This window comes from Desmodus rotundus, chromosome 4 (assembly GCF_022682495.2).
Source record: "Desmodus rotundus isolate HL8 chromosome 4, HLdesRot8A.1, whole genome shotgun sequence".
Lineage (NCBI taxonomy): Eukaryota > Metazoa > Chordata > Mammalia > Chiroptera > Phyllostomidae > Desmodus > Desmodus rotundus.
Genome location: NC_071390.1, coordinates 179596241 through 179622784, shown reverse-complemented (window position 1 = coordinate 179622784; position 26544 = coordinate 179596241). Strand labels below are relative to the sequence as shown.

Here is a 26544-nt window from a genome sequence, read left to right as displayed (position 1 = left end):
GACACCAGCGAGGAGGGGCGGGGAAATACGATTCTCTCGACTAATCAATTATATTTGAGTAATTGATCGTATATTATTATTGATGAAAGCCCATCATATGTGAGTTAGAAGGGAGTCGGGTCTCCAAAGATTAGATTTGTACACGAAAATGGAAGGGGAAAAACGACTGCATAAAATCACTTGAGTGGTTTACGGTTTAATGCCTGGTGGTTCGTGGAGACGCTCCCCTGCCTCCCCAGCTCCCTGCGTGTGGCCCACCTGGGGAGAGAGGTTGGGACAGTTGGCAGAGAAGAGAGCTGTAAGTCCCCGGAGTGACCTGGGGCGGTGGAACAGTTGTCATGGGGAAGAGGGTGAGGGTCTGGCCGGTGCAGCCTCAGAGGGACAGTGTAGGAAGAGACGGGTCCCATTAAGGAAGCGCTTCTCCCGACAAGACACAGTGCGCTCCTTGCGAGGGGCTGACCTTCCCACCTGAAGGCATGAAGGTGAAGCGGGAAGACCAGAGACTCTACAGAGGAGCCTGCTCGGCCACAAGACCCTTAAGGTCGCTGCCAGTCAAGAGGCTAGGGTGTTAGGGAGTGCCACAAGCTGGGGCCATGGGATCACGCGGGACGTGAGCCCCCCGCAGCCCCCGAGACCCTGGCCTTGTCCTGCACCCCCACTCCCGCCCATATCTGGGAGTGACTCCCCCTGCCCTCACCCTCCACCTCCCCTCCCTCTCACCAGACAAGCAGAGACTGGGAGGTGACAAGTGTCTCCCTCTGGTGCTCACTGCCCATGCCTGGGCCCTGACACCCATTTTTACCTTCTTTCCAGCCATCCCCCAGGCTGGAGGCCACCTCCTGCAGCTCAGCAGCAGCTGAGGGCCCTGACAGTCCCTGCCAGCCCCACCAGCCCTGACAGCCCTGCCCCCCAGCCTCACCACTGTCCTTCCCTGGCCCAGGGTCTGGTGCAGGGACCAAAGACCAGGAGAGCACGGGATCCTAGGTCCAGAATCATCCCCGTCCTGCGACAAGCACCCCCCCGACCTCACTTCCCTCCCCCCACCCAGGGCAGGGCCCTCACACTGCTCCCCAGGGGGGCAAGAGAGCAGGCCAGCACCCCAGGGTGCCCTCAGCTGCCACACCCAGGCACGTCCTTGATGAGTCCATGTGACTTCCACACTGCCCAGAACACTCCCAGCCAATGAGTAAATAAATTTCCTGTTTATTCACTCATCCGTTCATTCCTTTGTCTTCCTTTGTTCGAGGGGCACCGGCAACCCTCAAGCCTCGAGGGGCACCGGCAACCCTCAAGCCTCCCCAGAGGGCCTGGGGTCTGACCCTGGCCCCTCCCCCGTGGAGCTTCCAAGTCCACACGGAGCCAGGCGTGGTGGGGAGCCCGGTGGGGAGCCCGGTGAGGCGCACACGAAGTCCCCACAGCTCTGGGTGTGCCCTAGACACCCCCCTCCCCCCACACACGGAGCTTCCCTCAGCCCTGGGGGCCCAGCAGCCCTCTTACCTGGTGTCACCTGTCACGGCATCTCTGCACGCTCCTTCCAAAGAGTTTTCTCTCTGCCTTTTTTAAATTTTGAGATAAAACTCACTGTTTTAACCATTTTAAAGCTCACAGTTCACTGGGTTTTAGCATTTCACAGAGGGCACAACCATCACCGCTGCGTAATTCCAGAACAATCCATCCCTAACCCCGCCCCTGTGACCCCCCACTCCCCTCTCCCTCCCCCACCGTCCCCACCACCGTCCGCCTGTTCTACGGAGCGGGACCTCTTCCAGTTACCTACTTCTTCCGAGGTTAAGTTTTGTGATTTATCTTTACCGGCTTTATACATTTAATGTGTCGTTTCCCCGGAAGCCTCCTCTTTTTTCCAGGCCCTCAGCGTGACCCGCAGTCCTGTGACGCTCCCCCAACGGCGTCCACGCTCCGGCTGTGCCTGGTCTCGTTTTCAGTCACGTCCCTCTTCCTCCCTGTGTGTCTTCCCCGTGTTTGTAGAGACTTGTCGGGCCGGCTGGTCTTTTCAAAGACCCAGCCCTGGGGCTTACCGAAACTTCATACGGTTTGGGTGCGTTGGTTGTCTGGTGTCTTCTTCCTCTACCACGTCCTTCTCATCGGCAACCTCCCGCTGATGCTTCTCTCCCTCTCTTTCTCCTTCCCTTCCCCTATCCCGAAAAGAAAAGAAAATCTTTATAAATAAATAAATAATAAAAACCACTTTCTTAAGGTGATGAATTGATTCCTCGACGTTCAGACTTTCCTCTTCCATCGTGACGGCACCAGAGGCCCTACGCTGCTGGGCATGCCAGCTTCTCCGGTGTCCCGTGGGGGCCCCTCCCTTTCCAGGGCTCTGGGGAAAGATTCTGATGTCAGCTGTCACTTCCTCTCCATCCCAAGGAGGTGGCACTGAGTCCAAGTGACCTCCAAACCCCATTCTCCTTTTTTCCTACTGTCACAGAGACCTCCGGTGTCAGCGGGCACAGTCCCACCGGGGATGAAAACTACAGTTCCCTGCATCCCTGACCGAGGCATGACCTTGTGACTGGGTTCTGGCCAATGGGACGTGAGTGGGAGTGATGAGGGGGAGGTCGGGGACCGGGTGGATGAGGGCAGCTGGGACTGTGAGGCAGTGGGACCCTGGAGCCTGCTGGGCTGCCTGAGCCGCCCGGCCCAGATTTCGACGTTAGAAACGAGCTTCATGGTTAGTGCGCCATCCCGTTGGTCCTCTGCCACGCGGCTAACTGTTCTCTAAGACAAAGCCTGATTTCAGAGTGTTTCTTACTTTCCACATAGTAAGGGGTTTTTTCAATGGAGGGGGTATTAAGTCTTTATATATTGTTTTTAATTGTTCTAGAACATGGCCAGGGAAAACTTCAACCTTTTAAATTTTTCTTGTTTTGTTTTATTTTGTTTGTTTTTTTGAAAATAAGTGCACCATCCATTTCCAGAAATGCCAAAGGGGTCATGGAAAGAATGTACCATCTCCGAGACAGGGAACATTTTGCATACAACTATTAGGTTGAGTTTGCGGATTATGCGATTCCATTTTCTAAAACCTGACGTATTCATTCATCATCTGATTCTGAAAATTGCAGCTCCTATCGGAACCCTGCTCCTATTACATTCTTCTCCCATGTTAATAACTTGGCCTTGTGAAGTTGGCTGCTAAGTTGATTCGTGTGTAATACAGACCCATTGTTTTATTGATTCATAAGGATCTTTTAATTCTCCGAGTGCCTCTCCTTCCCATGCGAGGCTGGGATCTCCGGTGCCGCCTTCCCTGTGCTAGAGAGAGGCCTCACTGTCCCTCCGTCTGCGTTTTTCCAAGTCTCCCCGACACGCCTTTATTCCCCAGGGTCCTGGACCACTTGCCTTTAACATGACGCTGCTTTAAAACACCTCCTGTCTGTATCTTACCCCCAATCCGCGGTCGCTGCATTTTCAGGGCCGACGGGCCCGCGCCTGCTCCCTGCGGCCTGCGTGCGTTCTCTCCTTCCCTGCTCTTCTGTGCTCGTTATTTTGTCTCTGACGTGCGCTCCTCTGCCTTCCTGCTGCTGCTGCTGCTCTGGGTGCTGGTCACCTCCTCTCTCTCCAGGTGACATCTGTGAGTGGTCCCAGGCTCTCTCCCCAACCAGGGGCCACCGTCCCTTGTCCTACCTCCAGATCACATGGGTCCCCACTCTGTGACCCCCGGGATAGGCAGGCTCCCTCGGGGACCCCTCATCCTGCCGTGCCTGGCCCCCCTGGAGGACAGCTCAAACCAGCTCCCGAGTCAGCGCTGGCATAACTCTTGAGTCTCCTGGCTCCGGGTCCCCAGCACGTGGCCACCTCCTCCAGCCCTGTGGGCAGGCCCCTGCTCCCAGCCCCTTCCATGGCAGTTCTGTCCAATGTCAGTGGCCCTTTGCCCAGAGGAGCTTCTGGGCCACGTGTTCCCATGATCCTTGTGAATTCAGAAAACTCTTTCTGTCTCCATGACCTGTGAATTTTATGTGAAGAGGGGCGAAGGGCACAGACCCACCCTGAAGCTGGACTCCAGGCCCCAGCCCTGGCTGTGCCTGTGGTCAGCAGCTTAACTCCTCCGTGCCTCTCAGACGGGGGCCGTGCTAACGCCCCGTCGGCAGGGAGAGGGGACCGATTAAGCTTGTGTGTGGCGGCACGGTGAGCGGCGCCTGGGCACCGCCACGCGCTTGTAGCTGTCGTTAGTGGTCAGCGGGTGCGGGCGGCCGGCAGGGCCCTCTGCTCCGGGCGCCGTGTGGGCTTCGCCACCTCTGGCCCTCACCGTAACAAATGACAAGGTCTCTGACGCTCACAGGGTGCCTGCTTTTTCCTTCCGGTGCCGATACCTTGTCTGGGTCCCCGTGAGCCCTTCCGGTCAGCAGGCAGGCTTGCCTCTCAACAGCTCACAAACGCCTCTTTCCTGCTCCGTGTTCCTCTTCCCCTGAATCTGCGCGCAGGGGGCTGCTGTGTCTGTCTGCACGGCATCCTCTCTGCGGTCCCTGGGCCCAGGCACCGGACTCCCTCGCTGCGTCTCCCCAGCGACACCACATCAGAGCCCATGGGCTCCGACTCAGCCGACACGGGTTTCGGTTTACGAATCCTGGTGTTCAGTTCAAATGTTTTTCACGCCTCCTCGAATCTCGGTGTCTTCTCGTCGTGTCTTTCCAGCGCTGGCCCGTCCCCAGCAGGCCTGTGGCCTCAGCAGCCCCCTCTGTCCCGCCCATGGCCCTCCCCAGCTGCAGCCCCTGCCTGTGGGCCTGGCGGGGGTGCTTTGCTGCCCTCGAAGCTGGGTGTGCTCGGCTGCCCGGATTAGCAAAAGTGAATCATTTGACTTTATATCCTTAATGGGTTGTATCCCAGGAAAAAGAAACAGAAGAAAAATCTTGACCAGTTCTCGGCCATCACCCTGTGGATGCCGCTGCTGGCACCCACCGTCCCCCCGAAATGTGTGTGTGTCATCAATCACGCAGAGAAGCAGTTATGAGAAACAGTAATTCTGCCCTTCCCGGCGTCGCTGAAAACCGCGTTCTCAGGGCAGGAAAGGGGTGGATGTGATTCCGGATTTGAATCAGAACCATCACCGTGGACTTACCTGCATCCCCCCCTCACAAGAAAACCTGCTTCTAGTCCACTGGCAGGGTTGCCCCCCGCCCCCGCTCCAGGAACGGAGATGCACCTCGCCTCCCAGGGGCTGGGAGGCCCGTCCCCTTGGACTCAGGAGCTCGGGAGCCTGGCGCCTCTAAGCATGACCCTCGGGTGAAGGTACGGGGCTTGAAGTCCCTGCTAGCTCTCAGGCCCTCAAGGCCTTGACCCCGAGGGGGTCACCTGCTGCCCACTGCCGCTCCTCCCAGCCAGGCACCTGACCTTTCACCTTTGCATCCCACATCCACATGCTCCCAGACATGCAGCCTTCAGCAACAGGACCCAGAGGCTCGGCTCCTGCTCGGCCCTGCACCCCCTCTCCATGGGTGACCCTGGGCGAGCCTCCATCTCCCATCTGTGACGCAGAGGACCCCCTTGTTTTGGGGGCCACACACGCACCCGGGATTTTGAGTGGCAGCCCCATGACTGGCCACCAGGGTCCCACTCCACCCCCTGCAAGTGCCCCCCACACAGCCTCCCATCACGATAGGAGGTGAATAAAAACACTTTAATAGAAAGGGAACGGCTTATGGGTTGTCTGTGGAGACGAAATCAAGAGCCAGGAGCCCGGGCCAGAGGCAGCAGGGTCTCCATGTTGCACGTGGCCGGAGGCCCCTAGTACTTGAGCAGCCAGCGCGGCTTGTCCGAGCTCAGCGACGTGAAGTAGGACCACCACCAGGGCTTGCTCCCGCCAGTGCCGGGCTGCCTCCGTGCCCCAAGGGGCTCCCTGCCCAGCTCCTCCGGCTCCCCGTGTGGGCTGGCACCTGCTGGCGTTTCTCGGAACCCGGGCCCGCTTCTCCGAGGGCCCTGAAGGAATTTCTTGGGTCCGGTCCCCAGAGGCTGCAGAATAAAGTCCACGCGGCCGGCCCTCTTCATCCGGGTGGGGATGGTGACTTTCTTGATGACCTTGGAGTAGCCAGGAGCTTGCGCGATGACGATGTGGGACCCTGGGGGCAGCAGTCTCCAGTAGTCGCCGTCTGGGGCTGCTGACAAGTAGAGTTAAGTGACTCCTAGCCCTGGGCCCAGAGCCAGCCTGGAGCGATGGGTGACGAGCCACTGGCCTGCAGGACAGACAGGCCCCAAACTTACACTGGCCTCTGTCATGACCTGGAACGTCCTTCCTAGCTCCTCCCTCTATTAAACTCCTACTCATCCCTCAAAGCCCTGCTTAGGCACCACCTCCTCTCTGAAGCCTTCCCAGGCCATTCCCCACCTCCATCCCCAGCCCACACAGTTGGCTGCCCCGCCCTGCCTGGACCAGGCAACGCATATCACCATGTACTGAAATGTTCGAATCAGCCGTGAAATGCCCACAGGCGCCAGGAGCCCACAAGGGGCAGGCCCCTTTACCTGTGGGACGTAAACTTGGGGATGTGAACACAGGGGCTCGTGGGCCGCAGGCAGCTCCCTCCTGTGATTTTTGAGAAGGTGGCTTCTCCTGGCACAGGTATTTCTTGACAAACCTGGAGTCCCCATCCCCTCTCCCTGGGCCTGAGCACGGTCTCCCGGGCCCACAAGCTGCAGGAGACACAGACCCAGGTTCCCGCCCACCTTCACCAGCCAGGCGGGTGGAGGATGATCTGTGTCACTCGAATGGCGTGGGGCTTTTGTAAGCGCTCGTGGGAGCCGGGGGCTGGATCTCAGCCCAGAAAGGCCCTCACCTGTGGTGATGTCGTGGCGGATCCCCTTGACGGAAATGCGGGCGTTTTTGACCGGCTTGCCAAACTTGTCCATCACCACCCCTTTGATGCCCCGGTGGACCTGAAGGGACCAGAGAGGGGATGTGCATATGAGGTGCAGAGAACCCGCACTGACACCCCGCCAGTCCTCAGCCATCTCTCTGCGGAGCCTGGGGACTCCGGGTGGCCGAGCCCACCCCTCACTGCCTTGAGTACATCCCTCCCCTCCCTAGGCCTCAGTTTCCTCATCTGTGAAATGAGGGTGACTGTGAGCCTGTCTCGGGGCGGCCAGCCCCGTTGCGGGTTTGCAGACAACCCACGGACCCGCTGGAGGGTCTGGCTGCCGACAGCTCCTGGACAGCAGGCAGTGGGCAGGAGACGCTTCCAACCTGAGGGCCGAAATCCCCGCCTTCGGGCTCAGAGCCGAGCTGGCTCCTCTCTCAGTCCAGGTCCCGAAGGCAGCACGGGCCACCAGGAGGACGCGGGCAGGGGTTTGGTCCCTGGCGTTGGCCCCGGCTGTGGCCCTGACCTGCTCTCTGACCATGCGCAGGCTACCTCGAGTCCTCAGAGTGGTGGCCCCACCTGGAAAGTGGGGTCACGTGGCCTGCTGGGGTGCTGCTGCGGAATAAAGCTGCACAGTAACTGGGGACCTGCGCCACCCGCTCCTGCACCTGGCCGAGTGTGAGCCTGCTGGGGCTGGACGGGCGCTTGCCTTCCCCAAAGCGAAGCTCCTCCCAGAACTGCCTCAGCCTGCTCAGGCCTCTGCTGAGAAAGTCAGCAAAAGCTGGACCACCGCTGCTTCACCGGCTGGGAACAACGTGGGTCCACAGGTCACGTCGGGTGGGGCCGGGCGACTGGGTGGGAGGGGGCCCAGCACAGTGAGGCTGGTTTCTCCCAGGACGCTCGCTGCACCACCCGCTGAATGCACCCTGATCCCTGGCCAATGCCTCTACCCTTTGACACACAGCTCACACCCCTCTTCCTCCAGGAAGCCTTCCCTGATGACTGGTCACATCAGGGGCCTCCTCTGGGGTCTCACAGTCCCGTCGTCCACTCTCCCAGACCTGACCTCACGGTGATGTCACTGAGCGCCCTCCTCCCCCCACCTGAGGGCAGGGGTCAGACACGTAGTAGGGTCTCGTTTAATGTCGGCGTGCCCTGGCTGGATTTTACTCCATCCTCGCTCTCGGGAGGAGGGGTCGTCTCCCTGCAGAACCAGGACAGGGAGCTCTCTGGCAGGGAAGGAGAGATGGTGAGCGCCAGCCCCCTACGGGGGTGGGGGGATGGAGACGCCCACCCAAGGCCTGGTCAGCATCACTGTGAAAAGGGCCTCAATGGGCCATGACAGGCTCGATCCTTATCGCCAGGCCGGGCCAGGCTCTCCTGAGGGGTCGGCCTCGGAGGCAGCCACGCCCGGCGCATGCTGCCCAGCCTTCCGCAGAATCTCGCTCACTATTAAATCTTCATATCCCAAGACTTCACATATAATATCCTCAGAGCAATCCCAGCTCCATTTAAGGCTCCTTAAAACCCATTTTCCACAGACGGCCGTAAAATGAAGTGAGTGCGGGGTCTGGCCCCGAGCTGTGATTGAGTGATGGCCGGCCTGCGAGGCCAGAGGCCGCCGGCACAGCCAGGAAGCACACTAATGACGCCCGCCCGGTGGCGGTCTGGGCTTATCCCCTGTTGCTAAAGCTGCTGACCGGGAGGCTGGGCCTGGCTCTCGCCCGGAGGAAGGTTCCTGATCTTCCCTGAAGGAGGGAGGCTGTGGATAGACCTGGGGTTTGGGGGGGCAGGTCCGAGTTCGAGTGCTGCGCAGCGGCTGGGGGACAATGGACAGACAGGCCCCACCGCCCCCGTCCGTGGCTCTGGCTGTGACTCAGCCGCCGAGAGCCAGGAACTGGAGCTGAGCATGGCCCAGTGAGTCAGGCTGGCACCCGCCCCTCCGTCCGTGAAGTGTGGCAACCGCCTGCCGCCTGGGACAGCGGTCAGGGTTCGATGCCGTATGTGTGGGGCGTCCAGTGCAAAGCACTGTGCGCTCACCGCCCCCTGGCTGCTGCCCTGGTCGACCTGCTTTCTCTCCCAGAGCCTGCTTCTCGCCGGGGTGTGGTGCCGATATGCACTGTGTGGTTTTTTTTAATGTTTGGAAAAAACGTAGCAGAGCCCCTGCGCTCCTCCTGCGCTCCCTGCGCTCCTCTCGTGCGGTTACCTTACCCAGAGCCCCGCTGGGGACACAGCAGGCAGCAGGGCTGGGAGAGGTGGCCGGCTGCACATCTGGCCCCTGCTCGGTCACCCAAGACTTGCGAGGGTTGTCCAGAGAGGGTTGTTACAGACATTCTCTGAGGCGAGGCCCGTGCTCACTGCCACTCAGCTATTTCTGGATGACCTCAGCAGGCACCCCACCCCCTGCCCCACCAGCCTGTGGCATCCTGTCCGAGGGACAGACGTGCCCAAGGCCCGGACCACACAGACACCCTGCTGCCCACCGCGATCACCCAGGCCTCACCCTGCCCAGTGCCCACCACATCCTCCAGCCTCCGGGACCCTCGCCCCCGGCCCCTGCCCGATCTCTCCCCATCCCATCTCCTTTCCCTCAGTCCTTCAAGACACAGCCCAGGTACTGCCTCCTCCAGGAAGCCCCCAGACCTCTGGGGCTGGGTCAGGTGTTTCCCCTGGGCGGCCCCTGCCCCTGACTCTCTCCTTGGTCAATTGTGCCCCCTCAGGCTCTGAGACTGTGGCTTATGCCCCCTGGTGGTCACCCCCTCAGGGCACGACGGGGGGGTGGCGGGGGGAGCCGGTGAGGTTTTGGTGGTAAACAAACAGGTGCTGGACTGGGGAGTGGAGTACGTCTGCACGCGTGGGCACAGAGCCCACCACGCAGCGCCCCGCCCCCAGGCCCCAGCCTGCCCAGAGCGAGGCCACCGGCTCACCATCTCCATGAAGTTCAAGAGCGGCTCCTTGTTGTGCTGCCAGAGCGTGTAGAGGGCCTCCTCAGGGGGGAACTTCACGCAGCCCAGCTCCACCGTGACCTCAAAGCAGTTGCTGTGCAGGTAGTTGAAGTCGGACATGCCTGCGGCACCGGGAGGGGCAGCTGAGCGTGGCCACAGCGGCGCCGCCCCCCAATGTCATGGGTGCCGGCTCCAGAGGTAAGCGGACTTCGGCGCAGGGGTTGGGCCCCACGGGGGCAGGGGGCTAGCTGCACTGCGAATCAAGGCGGTGTGGGCCCCAGGTCAGCCGCCCCGTGGCGGGGGGGGGGGGGGGCCGAGCTGCCCTCCAGCACAGCCGCTGAGTGTGTGGCCGAGCTGAGGGCCCTCCCCCGGCCTAGGCCCCGCAGGTAATCTTGTCCATTTACCTGGACGGCCCCGAGAGCAGCCTAGGGAGGAAGGTCCTGTCCCTTCCATGTCAGGGGGGACACGGCCTCGCAGGCTGGACAGAGGCCAACTAAAGTGGCAGAGAGAGGCTCCCCGACAACTCAGACTGGCCGCTGCCCCACCCGCTTCCGCCCACCTGCCTTTGGGGTTTTCTGGTCAGCAAAGCTGTGGCCCAACTCTGGCCCCGATGGGGCAGCCTTGTGCCCGGGGCATCTGGGACCCCCCTTAGTAAGTCAGGGCCACCTCGGAGTGCGGGGCCCAGGGCTGCTGTTACTGACTTAGCATTCAGCCCACAGTGCAGCCACACACCCAGCACTCCGGCCCGGGCCCATGCTTTCCCTGGGAGACCTGGCAACAGGGTCAAGATCGAGGCTGGGTGTCAGAGAAGCCGGGGGCTGCGTTCAGGGGAAGGGGAAGGGGACGCCGCTCTGCCCCCAGGGAGGGCAGCATGGGAGAGTCACTGAGCAGGGGCGACCTGGCTTCAGAACAGGGGCCGGCCCCTCTGCCCACACAGGAGCGGGGGAGGACAGGCTCGCTGTGAACCCCAGCCCTGCCGCCTGTGCGGTGGCCCCGAGCCAGTGCTGTGCCCTGAGCTCATTTCCGCATCTGCCAAACAGCACGAACAGGGACTGTTTTGTGGGCATGCCGGCCGGCAGGCAGAGTGCTGAGGCAGAAGCGGGGGCCCAGCCCAGGGGAGCCCCAGGTCACGCAGGGCTCTGGGCTGGTCCTCACCCAGCACCCAGAGCAGCTTCAGCAAACAAAAATCAGGCGTGCCGTTCAAGTTGAATTTTGGAGAAACAATGAATAACGTTTGAGTAGAAATATGTCCCCAGCAGCATTGGGGACACACTTATCCAACACTGCAAAAGTCATCAGCATTTCTCGAAAGTTCGAGTTTAACTGGGGATCCTGGATTCCATGGGGCAGCCCTCGGGAACCCTCAGGGGCAAAACAGAACTGGACGGAGTGGAGTCCCGAAATGCAGTGGTCACTAACCAGAACCGGAAGCAGGGAGTCCCAGGTCCTGTCTGTCACCAGCAACAAGGACTAAAGCCCACCGATGTCCCCACCTCCAACCTCCCCTGCCGTGAGCGTGTCTCCCAGCCCTGGTGTATCTCTGCAGCTCCCAGAAAAAGCTGCTACAGGAAGCGCCAGCTCCCCCACCATTTCCTCTGCCAGGCCCCTCCCCCTGCCAGGCCCCATCCTCCCCTAACCCCCCAGGGCCTGCCTCACCTCCGGTGAAGCTGTACCAGTCGGCACCGTTGATGATGCTGCCGCTCTTCAGGAAGTTGCCCCCACACCGGTTCTCCGACCTGTCCATCATCATGGGGTGGACATCAGCGTAGGCTCTGGCCAGCAACCTGAACATCTGGAAAGGAGACCGGAAGGTGGGGTGCCCTGCACTCTGCCCTCTGAGCTGGGTGCAGTGGAGGGGCCTCCTCAGTGGACACCTGCAACACAGGTAATGGAGAGGAACAGCACCCACGCATGGGTACAACAGGTGCAGAGGCCCGGCAGTGGGGGGGCCAAGCTCAGAGCACCTGGGGTAGACACGTGGGTGTACCTCGGAGCCGGGAGGGGGTGGGCAAGGTAGGAAAAACTGGGACCCAGACCTTGGAGAAGACCAGCCTGCCCGGCTCCTGCCCCCCTGAGACCCGGGACAAACTGAGCTCCTTCCCACTGGGCTGTGGGCTAGGTGTCGGAGGTTTGGGGGCAGCACGGAGCTGGAGCCCAGCTCAGGAGTGGAATTTCCTGCCGAGCAGGCAGGTGTGCGGGACAGACGGTGGGGATCAGGGGCGGGGGGCCACAGCCAGCCTGGCGCCCTTGAATGCTGCCCTGAGGTGCTGGCCCTCACCCACTGGGTGCCATGGGAGTTTGGGGTGACTTGGGACATGCTGGCCAGCCCCGCATCAGCGGCCCTGCCCCCCGGCGCCTCTGCCGGGACCCCGGTTTCCACAGAGACCATCACAGGCTACAGGGCTCGGGAGAATCGATTGCCGACTGATGGCTGGTGAGGAAGACACCGGTTTTCTGACTCTGTGGGGACTCTTCGAGGTGAACACCCCCCCGGGAACATCTTCGCGTACGTGCCCCTGAGATTCAGAGATGCTGAGCCCGGAGCCAGGGGCTCCCGCCGCCCCGGGGGACACAGGCCTCACCCAGCTGCAGACCCGGCACTCCGACAGCCACGGGGAGACCACGCAACCACCCGGGGGCACTTACCGAGCACAGAACCTAGAACCTGGTAGCCCTGCTGGCCCGAGGCCTGAGGTCGAGGAGTGAGGAGCATGGGAGAGAGGGGCTGAGCCAGCAGGCACACAGGTGGGTCAGGGAGTGAAGGCAGGCGGCCGCCCCATCACCTCGCCCCACTCACCTCAGGTTTCCACCCACAGAATAGCACACAGGGATCCACTCCCACCCGTCCCGACCAGTCCGCCCGAGCTGCTGTCCCAGGCCCGGGAGGGACCCAGAGGAGCTAGAGGCCAGGGGCCAGGGCTCAGGCAGCTTCAATGGAGAGTGGGCTCGGGAGGGCCCTGTGGTCACCGCAGGCAGGTCCAGGGAGGGACAGTGAAGCCTGGAGAGAAGGGCCTTGCCTCGGGGATTCCTGCCAGGCCCCTCTGCAGCTGCTCCCAGGGCCCTGGCCTGGAGGCTGTCACGCGCGCTGCAGCACTGCCCTCTGCTGGTGTCTCCCAGAATCGCCCTCCCCTTGGCCAGGAGACACTAGGTGGCCTGGTGGGAGGGCAGGTGGCCAGTCCTCACCTGACGCCCCCAGACAGGGACATTCATGCAAGGTGGGGTGCAGCCAGAGGAGAGAGGGGCTGCTCCCACTTGGGCTGGAAGGCTTCCTGAAGGCGGGGGCCGGGGGGGCCTGGAAGCCTCCTAATGGTTCAGTGACTCTGGGCCAGAGCAGGATCCACGCAAGGCCAACTCCAAGGCACCATCACACCATCCCCTGCACCCACCGCACGCCCGCCCGGCCGCGCACCCACTTCTCACCTTCTCGTCAGGCGTGGGGGAGAACATCTTCTCCTCGTGGGGGTGCTGGGAGAAGTCGAAGGGGTAGGACACCACCAGGTCTCCCCCGTGCAGGCTGGCCGAGAGCACGAAGGGGACAGCCCGCATCCACTTCATTATGGCCTTCGTCTCTGGGGCCACCTGCCAGGGCGGAGCAGGCCGTCCTCAGGACAGGGCGCCACCACTGGCCACCCCAGGCCACTGCCCAACCTGTAGGCCTGGGTTCAGGTACTAAAGGGCTCTCGTCCATGCTGGTCCTCCTGCCCGCCAGTCCTCCTACCTCTTAGGGATGTCACCTCCTCCAGGCAGCCCTCCTGGGCACCTGACCCTGAGCACCTGCCAGGCTCTGGGTGCTTTCAATACATGCTCCCTGAAAGCCACCAACACTCAGTGAGGGGCTGTCCTCTGAGGGTGAGGCTTAAACCACCAGGCTCTGGTGTCCTGGGGAGGGACCACACCTGAGGGTACCCGAACGAGTGAGACCCTCGGGTGGGTGTGTAGCTGGGCGGGGGCGGCTCCTACCTTACCCCACCAGTAATGCTGAGGGATGGCAATGTGGTCAGTGCGCGTGCCGCGGGACGAGGCCAGGCGGTAGAACTCAGAGGTCAGGTCGGGGAAATTGCGGTTCAGGTCCAGGTTCTGCGCGTTTTGCCTTCCGCTCGTCCACCCATTGTAGCCGGCACCCTGAAACACGGGCCACGCCCAGCTGGGGTCAGCACGCGGGCGCTGGTCCTTCCAGAGGGCGGCTGGAGAGCGGGCCTGAGAGCCAGCCGGGGCGTGGTTTCTCTCTGGCTGTCCATGATGAACTTGGGAGCATGTCCCTCCTTCGCCTCCTCTGCCATCTCTCCGGCCCCTCCCGCCTGGCTTCCTTGCTGGCCCTCCAACCTCCGGGCCTGGCCCTGACCGGAGTGACCCCCAACTGTCACACACTGTTCCCCGCCCCCTGCGGGGCAGGAGCTTCCAACCTCCAGCCAGCGCACTCGCCCTCTCTCGACCTCCTTCTCACCCTCCGTCTTCCCTAAGTGTGCACTGCCTCTGTGACACACCGCAGAAGCACCTGCCCCTGCCCCCCTCTGCCCAAGCAGGACTCCCGTCCCCCAGGAGGGGGCGCACCAGGGCCCTCCCTGGCTGCTAGTGAACGAGTGAGTGAGTGGGTGTTGGAGGCGCAGCCCTCACCAGGCTGCCTGGGGGCGCTCACCTCGGCAGCCGCCACCTCATAGCCGTCGGGGTTCATGGAGGGCAGCAGGTGGATGCGGGTGGTGTTGAGCAGGCGCTGGATGCGGGGACTGCCCAGCAGGTACTCGGAGCACAGGTACTGGGCCAGGTACAGGAGCATCTCCCGGCCCGCCACCTCGTTGCCATGGATGTTGCCAATGAGCTTCACCTCGGGCTCCACTGGGGGGGAGACACAGTGACCTGGGGGTGGTCTCAGATCCCCAGGCTCTTCTCAGCCTGAGGGCCCCCTTGGCGGGCCGCCCGATGTTCTGGGACCTAGTCATTTGTGTTGGCCCCAGTATCTCCGTGGCTAATGAGGTGTCATTGAGGTCGCTGCTTTGGCTGAGCTCATTCGTTACATTTAGCCCTAAAGAGCAGCACGACGGATCAGGGATATTAATTAGTGATGTATGGTATCGCTGACGGCCACGCTTCAGTGTATGTGAGAAGGTATACACTACTGCTTAGACGGAGAGGCAGACGGCCAACGAACGAATAAATGAATGGGAAGATCGGACAAAGGAAGACAGGAAGGAAGCAAGGAAGCAAGCAAAGAAAGAAGGAAGGGAGAGGGAGGGAAGGAGGGAGAATGAGGGTGGTAGGTGGGTGGATGGATGGGTGGATAGTGGGTGGATGAGTGGATGGGTGGATGGATGGGTGGTGGGTGGGTGGGTGGGTGAATGGATGGATGGGTGGGTGGATGGGTGGTGGGTGGGTGAGTGGATGGGTGGTGGGTAGGTGGGTGGATAGATGGGTGGATGGATGGGAGGATGGGTGGGTGGGTGGGTGGGTGGTGGGTGATGGGTGGGTGGGGGGGACGGATGAATTCTGGGAGAAAGTAGACCAAGAGCCTGGCAGCCTCACTAGCTGTGTGTGGAACCTCAGACAAGTCCCTTCTCCTGTCTGATCCTCACATTACTCATCTGAAAGAAGGTGTCTCCCTTCCTGACTGTGTGTGGCCCAAGAACTTGCAGCTGTGGGGGCAAACCCTCACCCCCCAGATTCGGCGGATGTGAAGGACCCTGGGTCTTCCACAGCAGCCACAGTCCTGGGCGCTCTGCACAGGGAGTGTCCCTCGGCCACATGCTCCAGAACTGCCCCCCATCCGAACGTGGCAGAGCCTGTCTGCCGCCAGGAGCGTCCACAGGTGGAGGAGCAGGAGGCGGGGCAGGACTTGGAGGCTGAGGGGCTGCATGACCTCTGACCCCTGCCCGTGCTGCCCAAGCCAGGAGGATGGGGACCGGACTGAGGGTGTCCAGCCCAGCAAAGGGGACGGGGCTGCTTCACTGGGAAGAGTGTATTTTCCAGCAGCTCATAAGGACCCGGGGTTGAAGACAGTCGGCTTCTAGGGATCCTGGTGGACTCACAAGGTCACGGGGACAGACGCGCTGAGGGGTAAGGCCGGGAGAGGACCAGGGTCCTCACTCACCATCCCCTAAAGAGGCCTGGACTAGGGCCGTGCCCGGACGCTCTCAATGCCCGGGAGGGGGTTCGTTGCCACCTCTACACGAGGCAGGCTGCCTGGGGGCGGAGTCTTTGTGGGAACGTCCTGCATTCTTGAGCCAGACCCCAGCCCTGACTCCGGGCCCTGCCTTGTCCTCAGCCTGCCCCTGAAATCCCGTGCCATTTTCCCCAGCACCCCTGGCCTGAGCGGCCCTTCCTCGATCACAACAGGCAGTGAGCTGTGACCGCAGTGAGGTCTGACTTTGCCCTGGAAGAAGGACGCTCTACGGGGACAGTAAAGTGGGGGTTCCCGTGCGGCTTCTCCTCACCCCAAACCAGGACCGTGAAGCCTGACATGCATTACAACGGATGTGGTTTTTAAATGGAACAAGGGCTCTCTTCACACATCACGCATCACAGGATACCACGTTCACCGTGCAGCCTAAAGGGGCCGGGCTGGGCGCCACCCACACCTGCCCGGGCCCGGGCGCCGGGCACTGCACCCAGAGACGGCACGCTTTCCCAGGAGAAGATCCAGGGCCCAGGGCCCGCTGCGCTGTGCACCCCTGACTCCGCTGCTCCCTGGCCCGCAGTCCCCATTCCGGGGCTGTGCCCTCCTTCCCACGGCCCCTTGACTCCCAGGGATGTCGCCCAGTGGGGCCACGTGGCCGTTGGGATGTGGCTGTGCAACAGCACACACCGAGCAGAGCCCTGGAGCCTCGGCCCCCGCCCTGTACCCCAAACATCGGGGGCTTTGATTAGAGTCCTCGCCCCCAGCTGGTGCACCCCGAGGCCAAGCAGGCTCGGCCTCCTTTCCCAGAGAGGGCTGGTGCCTGGGGCCCTCCTGGGCGCCCGACTGCCACAGCAGCTTACTCAGCTCGTGCTGGCCGGGGCGTGCGGAGAGCTCTATGACCAGCAGGTCCTTGCCGTCGAAGCTGCGCCCGATGCTGTAGGTTCTGGCCACGTGGGAGCAGCGGGCCGCCGTCCGCTTGAGGACGCGCACCATCTGGGCGTAGGAATGGTGGGTGAAGTCAATGAAGGTCGAGGGCAGGCCCGAGGGGGGTGGCGCGTCCTCCACGTCCAGGCCTCCTGCGGGAGGGGCGGGGTGCCGGGGTCAGCCTGGGGTGCCTGCGGCCCACTCCCCTACGTCGGCTGCTCCCCGCCCAGCACCTCCAGGGCCCTGACCGCGGCAGCACCCTCACACCCCAACCCCCAACGTGCTCTGTCCAGCGGTCGTGTTCTAAACTAAAAACCCCTCTATGACACTCGATGCCCACAGCTAACAGCAGCACCCAACAGGTGTCTGAAGCAGCAGGGTTCCCACCGTTCTTGTGAATGGGAACAGTGCGCAGCTACTTGGGAAATTTTTAAATGCAGAACAGCAGCACGTGGAGGAAGAGACGGACCTGCGGGACCCTCCACCCAAAGAAAACTGCTGTTTGGCGTGTGGTCTCCTGACTGTGTTTCCCGGGACACCTGCTGTGACCCAGTTGGGGGGCAGTTCCCTATCTGCCCCATTTACTCAGCGTCCAGGTGGGCAAGTGTCAACGCCCTGGGTCAGTGGCAACAGCTCTGAAAGGCTCCGTCCAGCGCACACTCCACTACCTGAGGATGGCAGGTGTTTGCTGCCAGGCCACAGGGCAGGGCAGGCAAGGGGGTGGGGGGAAGAAGGGTCTCTTTCCACATACTACACTTCTACAAGTTCCCTTAGGAGAAATTCCTGGGCTCCCAGGCCGGGGAACCACAGCCAGCTGGCTTTCCCACCTCACACTGGAGCTCACACCCAGCGGGCGGCCCTGGCACCCTGCCCGCCTCGGCCCTGTCCCGGGAATCTCTGCCTGACCCTCAAAGGCCCCTGCAGGCTGGTCCCTGGGGAGCGCTAACAGTTAATTTTCCCCCAGTGTCCCACTTGCCCTGTGGTTTTACGTGTACGCAAAACGGTCTCGAGGAGGAAGAAAGCAGACGGAACTGGCAATTTGGTGGCGTAGTTGCCCAAAATAATCTCTTCCAGTCCAAGTCTGTGGGCTTTCCCAGGGCGGGCCGGCCTGGCCCACAAAGAGCCTGGCTTCCTCGCTCGGGTCCCCACCCCACCCCACCGCCTCCTGCCCATCTCCAGCCTCTGCACATGCAAAGTGCTGCCCTGGGGCCAGACCCACTGCCTCTGTGCAGAGGCCCCTGGAGAACATGGGGCCCCACACAGCCAGGGAGTGGCGGAACGGGAATCCGGGCTCTCTGGAGGCCAGCTGAGACTCAGCTGTGCCCCCTGCCATCCTTGACATCCCAGCACGAGACTGCTTGAAGCAGCTGCTTGGCGGCGTTTGGGGCCTGGACGGCTCACTCCATCTCATAGCCTGGTCACCCCCCTCTGCCCCGCCCCGCCGTCTGCCCACCCAGCGCCCCTCTGCTGTCTGCACAGCGGGGTGTGGCGGACACTCAGGGCTGCTGTGGGGTGCAAATGAGACCCCATGTGTGGCACTCGGCCCCAGGTCGCGTAACCTTGCCGTTTGCCTGGTGACGTGAGTGCACAAGAGGCCAGAGGCTGACGTCCTCCTGCACCATCCAGCGTCACACACTGGCTGTACGTGCCTGTTTATACTTAAGCTTAAATTTATTAGAATCAAATCAAATCAAATAAAAAGTCAGACCCTCGGTCACACTAGCCACATTCCAAGCTCAGGGCTACGTGTGACCAGTGGCATCTGCCTGGGACAGCACAAAAAGGATGGTCACCAGGGCAGGAACCTGTGAGCCGACCACCAGGGATGGCTCTGTGCTGGGAGGGTGGGCACCCACGGACCCTCTCCTGACCTGCTCTGGGAGGCCCAGCAGGGGGCCCAGCAGGCCTGTGGTTAAAGGGTTGGGGAGGCTTTTGGCCCAGCTCCATGCAGGGCTTTGCCACCCCCCCCCCCGAGCACCACTGCTGAGAAGCCCTCCAGGACTTCTTTACCACTGCCCAGGGATGCCCACTCCACCTCTGCTGGTTTGTCCACACGAGGAACCGGAGCCCATCGCTCTGCAGTCCCTCTCGCAGCTGCTTGGAGCCCACTGGGCCCCGCAGACCCCTGTTCTGTGGGTCTGGCTGCTGGGCGGTATCTTACCTGCGAACTTTCAGGTGCCCTGCCTGCGCCAGCCCAGGGCCAGCTGGGGAAACGCAGCACTCTGCAGGGGGCTGCGGTCAAGGCCGCTGGCCGCCTAGACAGCTGTGCTCTTTCCGCACCTGCGCTCCCGCTAGCGCTTGCTCTCGGCCTCTGCACCCGCCGGGCTGGAGCACTTGGCCCGCTCTGACTCGGCGGTCCTCCTGGGCTGCCTGGACAGCACCACGGCCCCAGGGCGCCCGCCGCCCCGTGTACCTCTCAGCTTCTCCAGCGGGTCGTGGCAGCCTTCCTCCTCGCCCGCGAAGTAGCGGCTGCAGTCCAGGAAGTAGGGCCAGGCCATGTCGATGGCGTCGAAGGCAGGCTGGCAGGCCTCCCGCAGGGCCTGGCAGACACGCCGGCAGGGCCTGCGCGCCCAGCCGCCCTCGCACCTTGGCGCCAGCACGGCGCAGCCCAGCAGCCGCAGGTCCGGGTTGCACTGGCCCTCCAGCAGGTGGTGCAGGACGCTCAGCAGGATGTACTCGGAGCTGGACTCCACCGCCTCCCGGGTCCGGTGCTCCAGCAGGGTGGGGAAGGCCGTCTGGCTGTAGGCCGCATCCCGGCAGGTGCTGAGCTGCAGGTCCACACAGGTGGCTGGCCGGGGGGGGGGGGGGGGGGCACCGGGTCAGGCCCTCCCACAGGGACCCCAGAGGACCCACAGGGTTGTCTGTCAGAGGCTCCCTGAGGGGTCACTGTGCCCAAGCAGACCCACCCAGGGCCGGGGCCCACAGGGAGAGGTGCACCACCACCACTGCAGTCTGGCCAGGGAGGGACTGGGACAAGGGCTGCTTCAGAGGAAGTGGGACGGAGGGAGGAGCGGAGAAGGCTCCGCTCGGACTGGGCTCAGCGGCTCCCTGGTGGGTGGGCCTGCCAGCCGCTCAGGGTCTCGGCCTCGGTGTCTGTGAAATGGGAGCAGGGAGCCAGTCTCGCCAGGGTGGGGGGATTGCCACTTTAGGGCATGTCCTTGACTTCTCTATCGGGAAAACATTTTCCTGCTTTAAAAAAACAAGCCTGGTCCTTCCACTGGGAAGACAGCAGATGCCCGATCTGGCCACAGGAGCCTTGAAGACATGTCTGCTTCTGAGCCACGTGACCTTCTGACCCACCCGTGAGGTCAGCACCCCCTTCCCCGGTTTACTGAGGACGGAATTGACCGAGGGGGCGGTGCTACCCCCTTCCCCGGCTCAGCTGGCGGTGGGGGGGCTGAGCCCAGGACACAGAGTGGGACGGCCGGCGAGTCTCAGGGTCGGCACTTCAAGGCTGGACCCATTGTGTGCAGCCCAGCTCAGAGGGCAGCGAGGGGGCGGAGGAGCAGGGGGACGGGGAAGGGACGGTTGCGCAGGAGCTGGGCCTGGTGGCCGGCCTCCATGGCCCACACTTGTGGTCTTGTCTCACTTCCAGTTGCTGAAGAAGCAGTTTGGACTCGATTACTGAGCCACGAGTTATTTGTCACACTACGTACCACTGTCTGCGGCCGATGGCCGGTGGCAGCCACCTGCAAAGAGACAGCGGCGTTAGGGGTGCAGCTCTGAGAAAATGCAAAATCCCGTCTGTGGTGGGGCCAGGCCAGCGTCTCAGAGGCGCCGGTCGCTGTTACATCTCTTGCCCACAAGGTGTCAGCGTTTCTCCAGCCGAGGGATGGAGCCTGTTCGGGCTGGCCTGTCCAGAGCCTCCTCTCACACAGAAGCCTGAGTGAGGTCAGAGAGGGCATGCCATCTACCCAAGGCCACACAGCACAGTGGCGGAGTCAGAATTTGAACCCAGACCTGCCCCTAGGGGCATGAAAGTGTCCTCAGCCCCCAGGCTCCCCGTGAAGACCTGGAGGGACACAGAGGAAGGGAGGGGAGGGGAGGGTCTAGCTGGCTCCGAGCCCCGGGGCATAGGAGGTGGGGAAAAGAGACAGTCCTTGGACAGAGCCACCCGGGTGCGAGCTGCGCAGCCTCAGCCCTGCCCGTCTGCAGCTTGGAGGGAGGAGATGGTCAGCTTCCGCAGTCCACACTTAGAGGGAAGATGGGTCTGGGGAGGGTTTGTTCTGGAAAGAGACACCGATGCCAAAGAGGAGCGTGAGGAGGGGTGGCTGGCGCTGCCCGCGTCCAGGGAGGGGGCACTGCCCCCTGGGAAGGCAGGACAGAGAGCTTCCCAGAGGAGGAGGACCCCGACAGCCTGGGATTCTAGACGTTTCCTGGGGTTTCAGAGGTCCCAGGGAGGGTCCGCCCACGACCCGGTGCGAGTTCTGTCTGCATCCCGCGTGCACACCTGCGTGTGCGTGTGCCTGGCCTGGGCCTCTCTGCAGAAAGGAGGGCGAGGGACAAGGCCACCACACACGCACTTGCACACCTGTGGGGGAACGCTGGCAGGTGCAGCAAGTTCTCAGGTACCCACCACCCCTGGCCCTGGGGAGGTTCTGAACCTGACACCCTGGGACCCTGACGCCAGGGCACTCCGCCCTCTGGGGGCAAAGATGTCTGCTGCTGATAAAGACCCTGAGGCAGAGGGCTCCATGCAACCTCACCTTTTAACTTGAGGGAAACTGAGGGCCTGCTGCAGGGAGGGAGGTGTGGCCAGGACCCCAAACTCCCGCACGGCCCACACTTTCAGGTGAGACCAGGCAGGCAGACGCACAACTTGGAGGGTCCCTGGGTCCCTGCCTTCCAGAAGCCCCCACCCCTTCCCAGCACTCCTTGCCAGGGGACAGCGCCCCCTCCCAGCCCTCCGAGCCCACTTCCTGAGACGTTGTTGTCGGCCACATCACGGCCGAGTTCGGAGGGAGGGGTCCAGAGTTTGCTGTTCTCAGAGGCCGCCCCTTCCTGGGAGCACAGACCTCGGACGGCCTGCCCCTGCAAGATCCCGGCTCCCTGCTCCTGGGCCCCCCCTGCAGGGAGCCCCACCGCCGCTGTGCCCTGACCGGAGAAGGACCCCACATCTGGACCCGGCGTCCCTCACTGCCCCAGCTGCTTGTGCGCTCCGCCCTGGGATCCCAGCCTGGAGGTGCTCAGAGAGCCGGTGCCCCGTGCCGGGCAGGCCACCAGTCCAACACCACGGGGCGCCACTTGGGGATGTTATCCGGGGCCGTGGGCCACGCGGGGGAGAGGGTGTTCCCATCCCGGGCGCCCCCGTTCTCCCCAGGGCCTGCGGTCCAGACCACCTTACCCGCAGGGTCCCCAGTGGGCTTGCATCCGGGCCAGGCAGCGGCGGCAGCGGCCAGCGCGGCTCGGAGCAGCAGCGGCAGCCGCAGCAGCATGGTGGGCGGCGGGCGGCAGCTCCGTGATGTGGCACTGGAGCCTGACCGGGGCTAAGCGCACTCGGCTCCCGCCCCCCAGGAGCGGAGTCGGGTTACAGCGAGGCGCCAGATCCAAGCAGGGAGGAGGGGGCGGAGGACCGATCAGAGCAGCCTCTCCGAGGATTGTTCCGCCCCCAGGGGTAGGCACTCCCCTGGGGCCATTTCCGTCTCCCACCTGAGGGCACTGGGAGCTGACCTCCAAATCCCCGTCTGAGCCTGACTAAAAATCCTCGTTCCCAGCCAGGACTGGGGCCAGCGACCCCGGCTGACTGTGAGCCAGGCCAAGCCACCCAGCTCTGGTCCTTGTCCCGTGAGAGGGTCGAGGGAGCGCCCCATCTCCCCACCCTGTCCAGAGCCAGAAGGGCTTGTGGGGACATTAGGGCCCTAGAAGGGTGGGTGGCTCCCCTGTAGGCGACTTGCCCCTCTGGACCTGGCCTCAGTGTGCACCCTCGGGAGCAGCCCCTCCTGGTGTGGCCCCAGCAGGGCCCTTCGTGGGCTGGGCCCCACGTCCTCAGAGAAATGTGCCGGCCGGCCAGGGCTCAGGGCACTAAGGGGACAATGGCTGGCCCAGCGGGGGTAGGGGGCTCACTGGAGTGAGTCTCCCTTTCTCCCGCCGTCCTCCCCCCAGACTAGGGGAGGCAATGTGGAGGGGCCCAGAGAGCCCACACAGACACCCCTGCCTCCACAGTGACCTGCCCACTCCTGGGGGAGGGGGAGGGCCCCTTCTCACGCGCCTCCCCTCCCCCGTGCCCATACCTGCGTCACCAGAGCCACCGGAGGGAGGCCCAGAACACTTGGCCCCGTGGTAAGGGAAAGGGGGACCCCAGCCTGTCTGCCCAGAGCCCCCTCCCTCCTCCCAGGGCCACTCTGGGGTTCAGCCGAAGCCTGTGACGCCCCCTCCATGGAGCTGGACAGGTGACGACTGCCATCCAGATGTGCACACATCTGCCTGCCGGCCACCTCTCACAGCTCCGCATCTGCAAGCTCACGCCCTGAGCCCTGGGCCCTGGGGACAGCACTGGCCAGGCACCACGGCCCATGGCCCAGGGCGTCACAGCGGCCCCACAGCCTCTAGGAGCCACGTGCCTTCATGGGCTTCCCTCACCAGCTGTTCCAGGCAGCGGGAGGCAGGACCCCGGAGCCAGATGGCACTCGGCCCGGGGACTCTGGACGAGCCACTTAGCCCAGAGGCTGGGGTGACGGTGACCACCGTGCCATGCAGGCAACACAGGGACAGGCTTCGATCCCTCAGCGGCCCCGCCTCATTGCCTCCAGCTGCCACCTCAGCACCTCAGGAGCCTGGCGCCCACGGCTCCTCGCTGCCCTCTGTCCACCTGGACGGCAGCCCCGTCCCCCAGGGGGCCCCGGGGCTCCAGCCAGCCCGTCTCTCTGGGCGGCGCCCGTGACTGCCCCGTCCGAGGCTTCAGGCCCACGCCGGGAGGCTGTGTGCCACGGTGGGGACAGGCGCGTCCCCTCCCCCAGACGGGTCCAGCTCTGAGCCTGCCGCCCTTCCGCCCGGCCGTCCGCCCCCAGTGACAGCCCCTCTTCGGGTCCGTCTGTCTTTCCCAGTGGCGTGTACAGTAATGACACTACTGTAAGCTAGTGGGTTTAGATTTGATGAAAAGGGGTCAGCGCTGGCCGCTGTTGGTTTGAAAGACGCAGGGAGAAGAGTTTGGTGGCCCCCTCTAGGACCGGCCTGTTTCCTCCTGGGGGAGTGGGGAGGAGCAGCCTCCCACCCAGGGCTGCTTCCCCGGGGGGCCAACACACCCACGGTTTGTCAGGGGCCAGCCCAGGAGGGTAGCCCTCCCTCCCTGAGGGCGAGAGGTGTGTGGGTCCTCCCTGTCCCACCGAATCCCTTCCCTCTCCAGCCAGCCCACCGAGTAATGGGGCAAAAGGGGCGGGGCAGCCCAAAGCCAGCTTCGAGGTCAGGGTGCAGCGGGTGACCCAGCAGAGGGGTTGGAACCTGAGTCCACGAGGGCTGGCTGTGGGAGGCAAGAGCCACATTTAATTCCTCCGAAGGGCCCTGCAACCACAGGCTGGCGCTGCCCCTGCTGGGCACTGAAGAGGTTTTGTGGGAATGCAGCCTGGCCCGGAGTGGCCGACAAGGAAGCCACGGTGGCCAGTGCTCCCTGCCCTTCGGGGTCTCAGGTCCTCCGAGACTCAGAGGGGGCGGTGCTGGGTGGTGCTGGCAGGTCAGAGGGAGTGGGAGGCTTGCGGGGGTGAGCTGGGGGCCCTCCCTGCCCATGGAGGGGCGGTGTGGGGGCGGCAGGTCTAGTCTGGGTCATCTTGGAAGCTGAGCAGGGGACTCGCCTTCCTGGCAGCGCCACGGTCGGCTCCGGGCTGATGCGAAGTCAGCATTTTCCGCCCCGCAGAGAAACGGAGTCCCCTCTGAGTGAGATGTGTGTTGGTTCACGAAGCCCTTGGGACACAGACTGTTTTGCAATACGCTCAGTTCAGTTCACATGAAAAGCATCTTTTAAACTAAAAAGACCACAGGCAAAAAAAAAAAAAAAAAAAAAGACCACAGGCTGGAGGGAGAGAGCCCAGTGAGTGAGCCAATCCGCTGGCAGAGAGTGTTCTAGAATGCCCAGCACAGGCACAACAGACAGCACTCCCCCGGGGCAGCTGTGCCCGAGTGGTCTTCTAGAAAATTCCATGGGGGTTTCAGAGAAGGCAGATGGGAGAGGAACAGGCACCACCTCCAACGGCGGGCACACAGCTCCCTCGGATGGATTGAGGCTGTGAGAACAGATTTCCACGGGGTGAGGCTGGGCCCACTCGGCCGCTGCTTCTCCCAGCCCGGAGAAGGGTCCGCAGCCTGGCTCTGGCTTCCGCACAAGGGCGGCCCACTCTCCTGTGCGGACTGGGGCGCCCGCGGGCGGGGAGGCCTCAGGAACTCTAGGTCCACGTCATCCAGCCTCACACCTGCGCCCCAGGCCCAGGGCCAGGACCACGCTCTCGCTGACCTGCCTGGGTGGTTTGTTTCGCCTTCCTAAAAATTGTTCCCCACCACACGCGTGTTGTTATTCCCAACAAGGAATTATTTTATTTGAATTGCACCTTATGACTTAGAAGCACTTCCACCATGTCCTGCCAGGGGAGGCATTAAAGAATCAGCCTGGCCCTGGCTGGGTGGCTCCCTGGATGGAGCACTGGCCTGTGAACCAAAGGGTTGCCGGTTCTATTCCCAGTCAGGACACATGCTTGGGTTTCGGGCTGGCTCCCCAGTAGGGGGCGTGTGAGAGGCACCCAATCAATGCATCTCTTGCACATTGATGTTTCTCTCTCTCTCTTCCTCCCTCCCCCCTCTCTAAAACAGTAAATAAGTAAAAAATAGTTATGAAGAATCAGCCCACAGCAGCCAGACAGCACCCCGTTGGTGGGAAAGGATTTGCCAGGCTGGCTTCCCCAGGCTATAAACCGTCACTGAAGCCTTGGCCACCGAAGATGCTGGCTGCCGTGTGTGGGGGCTGTCGCTCCCCGGACCCTGGGTAGGGGCCGGTGTGGGGGTGCCTGCAGGACCCCGAGGGGCCCCGACCACACAGCCCTCCCTGCTCTGAGGGGCGGCCGGGGCTGCAGTGGAGGATGTCAGTAGTGAACAGGGCTGAGGGGTGAGCGGTCATGCCTCTGCTCACCAGCTCCCTCGGCTCGCCCATAGGAGGGCCTGTGACTGCTGACACCCCTCTCTCCTTGAACTGTGGGGCACGACATATGTGCCCCCCGCAGACCCTGTCCCCGGGGCCCATGTAGCAACAATGGTAGCGGCCCCCTCGACCACTAGACCGAGGACGGTGCTGTGACCCAAACGGGGAGCAGAGCGGCTGAGTTGGGGAGGGCGGCCCCCAGCCTCCCGGCTGCTGTCTTGGGACACCTGGCTCAGCCTGCACCTGTGACTGTCTTCGTCTTCCCAGGACGGTCAAGAGTCCCAGCGTGGCCGTGGGGGAGGGCAACAGGGTCCATCCTCTCTTTCTGGTCCTTCTTAGTGAACCGCCATGAGGCCGACGGGATGCAGGCGGCCCCAGCACCCAGCCCACGTGCCATGAGGACCGGCCATGGAGCAGAGGGAGCGACAGCCAGGCTTCTCGGAGACACACTTCCCAGAGACTCCCAGTCCAGCGGCACCTCGCGATGCTGGAGGGGGGAGGTCATGGCCAGGAATGGGGCTGGAACAGCCTGGGTCACCCCAGCAGACCTGGAGCAAACAAGGTCACCTTACCCGCAGAAAGGAAGTGGGGAAACAGGCTCAGAGACGGAAAGACACCGTCCTAGGGCCACCCAGCAGC

The 26544-nt window shown here is 62.9% G+C and overlaps 1 protein-coding gene across 2 annotated transcripts; it reads right to left on the bottom strand.

Moving 5' to 3' along the window:
- Positions 1-5626: 5626 nt before the first annotated feature.
- CPZ (carboxypeptidase Z) lies at positions 5627-22249 on the bottom strand. Of its 2 annotated transcripts, none has more exons than XM_053922892.1 (11): positions 22132-22249; positions 20444-20476; positions 19201-19575; positions 16724-16939; positions 14391-14587; positions 13715-13876; positions 13175-13333; positions 11411-11546; positions 9737-9876; positions 6789-6888; positions 5627-6113 (listed from the first exon to the last, which is right to left on the bottom strand). In XM_053922892.1, exons 1-11 carry the CDS (start codon positions 22220-22222, stop codon positions 5743-5745), a joined length of 1980 nt encoding a protein of 659 aa, XP_053778867.1. In that variant the 5' UTR covers positions 22223-22249; the 3' UTR covers positions 5627-5742. The 2 variants fall into 2 exon arrangements, with proteins under 2 accessions (XP_053778867.1, XP_053778868.1); XM_053922893.1 differs by having other exon boundaries at positions 5627-6110.
- Between the last annotated feature and the right edge of the window lie 4295 nt (positions 22250-26544).

Coding starts and splice junctions, on each gene's coding strand:
- CPZ (XM_053922892.1), bottom strand. CDS start 22,222: ATGCTGCTGCGGCTGCCGCTGCTGCTCCGAGCCGCGCTGGCCGCTGCC. Junction 9,877..11,410: donor CTGGTACAGCTTCACCGGAG/GTGAGGCAGGCC, acceptor CCGGTGCCGCAG/GCATGTCCGACTTCAACTAC. Junction 6,114..6,788: donor CCGCCACGACATCACCACAG/GTGAGGGCCTTT, acceptor TCTACTTGTCAG/CAGCCCCAGACGGCGACTAC.